The 2100-nt window shown below is 41.3% G+C and overlaps 1 protein-coding gene across 1 annotated transcript in view; it reads left to right on the top strand.

Moving 5' to 3' along the window:
* Window positions 1-2100, top strand: part of LOC105618362 (bifunctional purine biosynthesis protein PURH) — a 6822-nt gene that overhangs the window by 2715 nt on the left and 2007 nt on the right. The window contains exons 4-5 of the mRNA XM_012199905.1: window positions 88-579; window positions 732-1124. Of these exons, the coding sequence (XP_012055295.1) occupies window positions 88-579; window positions 732-1124 (885 nt within the window). The remainder of the gene's footprint in view (window positions 1-87; window positions 580-731; window positions 1125-2100) is intronic.

The raw sequence follows: 2100 nt of genomic DNA, 5'->3' as shown, positions 1-2100 counted from the left end.
CGCGCGCGCGCGTGTGTGTATATATATATATATATATATATATATATATATATATATATGTGGGTATATGTATATAATATATTTCAGGCAAACTTTAGCTCTAAAAGCATTTACTCATACCGCTGAATATGACAATTCTATCTCGGATTACTTCCGCAAGCAGTACAGTGCTGATGTCTCTCAACTTACTCTTCGCTATGGTATGAATCCGCATCAGAAACCCGCGCAGATATTTACTACCCTTGAGAAGCTACCGTTAATTGTGCTGAATGGATCACCTGGTTTCATCAATCTTTGTGATGCCTTAAATGGTTATCAACTGGTTAAGGAATTGAAGTCTGCTCTGAATTTACCAGCGGCTACTTCCTTCAAACACGTGAGCCCAGCTGGAGCCGCAGTCGGTGTTTCCTTGGATAATATACAAGCGAAGTTGTGTCAAGTAGATGATCTTCACGATCAGCTTACGCCTTTAGCGGCTGCTTACGCTCGTGCGAGAGGTGCTGATCGAATGTCCAGTTTTGGTGATTTCATTGCATTATCTGAGCCATGCGATGTTATAACGGCAAAGATCATATCAAGGTACATGATATTAATGTATGATTATAATATTAATACAATATTGACATATTTTACAAATATGATAATAACATAATATATAATTAATCTATGATAAATTATCTATGAATATAATGTTGACATTAATATTTATATTGATTCTTTGTAACTTTTAGAGAAGTCTCAGACGGCATTATTGCACCTGGCTACTCGGAAGAGGCTCTTCAGATATTAAAGAAGAAAAAGGGTGGCGCATATTGCGTGCTTCAAATCGATCCTTCTTATGTTCCATCCCCGATGGAACGCAAAACTCTGTACGGTTTAGTTATGGAGCAGAAACGTAATGATGCGGTAATCAACAAACCGATATTCGACAATATTGTGACGACGAAATCGAAAACGCTATCGGGAAACGCTATTCGCGACCTGATTGTAGCCACTATTACTGTAAAGTACACGCAGAGTAATTCTGTTTGCTATGCTAAAGACGGTCAAGTGATAGGCACAGGTGCCGGACAACAATCTAGAATTCATTGCACTAGGCTTGCTGGAAATAAGGCTGATAATTGGTTTGTTTTTTTATTATATTAGATGTACAATTTTGCTTCCGCCGTTTTTTTCCGAAATTCGAGGCTTTATTGTAAAAAACTGGTTACACATTTATGATTCAAAGTATTGTCCATCGCTGGCCACTACTTTCTCCCATCTTTCGGGTAGCGTACGAATCCCACGTCGAAAAAACTGGTCATCTTTTGAGGCTATCCACGAATCGATCCAATTTTTTACTTCTTCATAAGACTGGAAGTGCTGGTCAGCCAGGCCGTGTGCCATTGATCGAAACAAGTGATAGTCAGAGGGAGCAACGTCTGGAGAATACGGCGGTGGGGTAGGACTTCCCATTTCAACGTTTCCAAGTATGTCTTGACCACTTTCGCAACATGGGGTCGAGCATGCTGCAAAAATCACTTTATCGTGTCTCTCGTTGTATTGCGGCCGTTTGTCTTTCAATGCTCGGCTCAAACGCATCAATTGCGTTCGATCACCTGTGATTGTTTCAGTCGGTTTTAACAGTTCATAATACACTACGCCGAGCTGGTCCCACCAAATACAGAGCATGATCTTGGAGCCGTGAATATTCGGTTTGGCCGTCGACCGGAAGCATGGCCGGAATTCCCCATGATTTTCTGCGCTTGGGATTATCGTAATGAACCCATTTTTCGTCCCCAGTCACAATGCGATGCAGAAATCCTTTCGTCTTTGCCTTTCAAGCAGCTGTTCACAAGCAAACAAACGCCATTCAACATCTCTCGGCTTCAATTCGTACGACACCCAATTTACTTGCTTCTGAATCATTCCCATGGCTTTGAGGCATTTTGAAATGGCTTGTTGAGTCATTCCCAATGATCGTGCCAATTCTTCTTGATTTTGACACGAGTCTTGTTCAAGTAATGCCTCCAATTCTGCATTTTCGAAAACCTTCTCTCTTCCACCGCTATGCCGGTCTTCGACGTCAAAATCACCGTTCTTGAAGCGTTGAAACCACTC

The sequence above is a fragment of the Atta cephalotes genome (assembly GCF_000143395.1).
Source record: "Atta cephalotes unplaced genomic scaffold scaffold00016, whole genome shotgun sequence".
In the NCBI taxonomy this organism is placed as follows: Eukaryota; Metazoa; Arthropoda; class Insecta; order Hymenoptera; family Formicidae; genus Atta; species Atta cephalotes.
The sequence above is the reverse complement of the archived record's forward strand: the minus strand, read 5'-3'. Positions and strand labels throughout refer to the sequence as shown.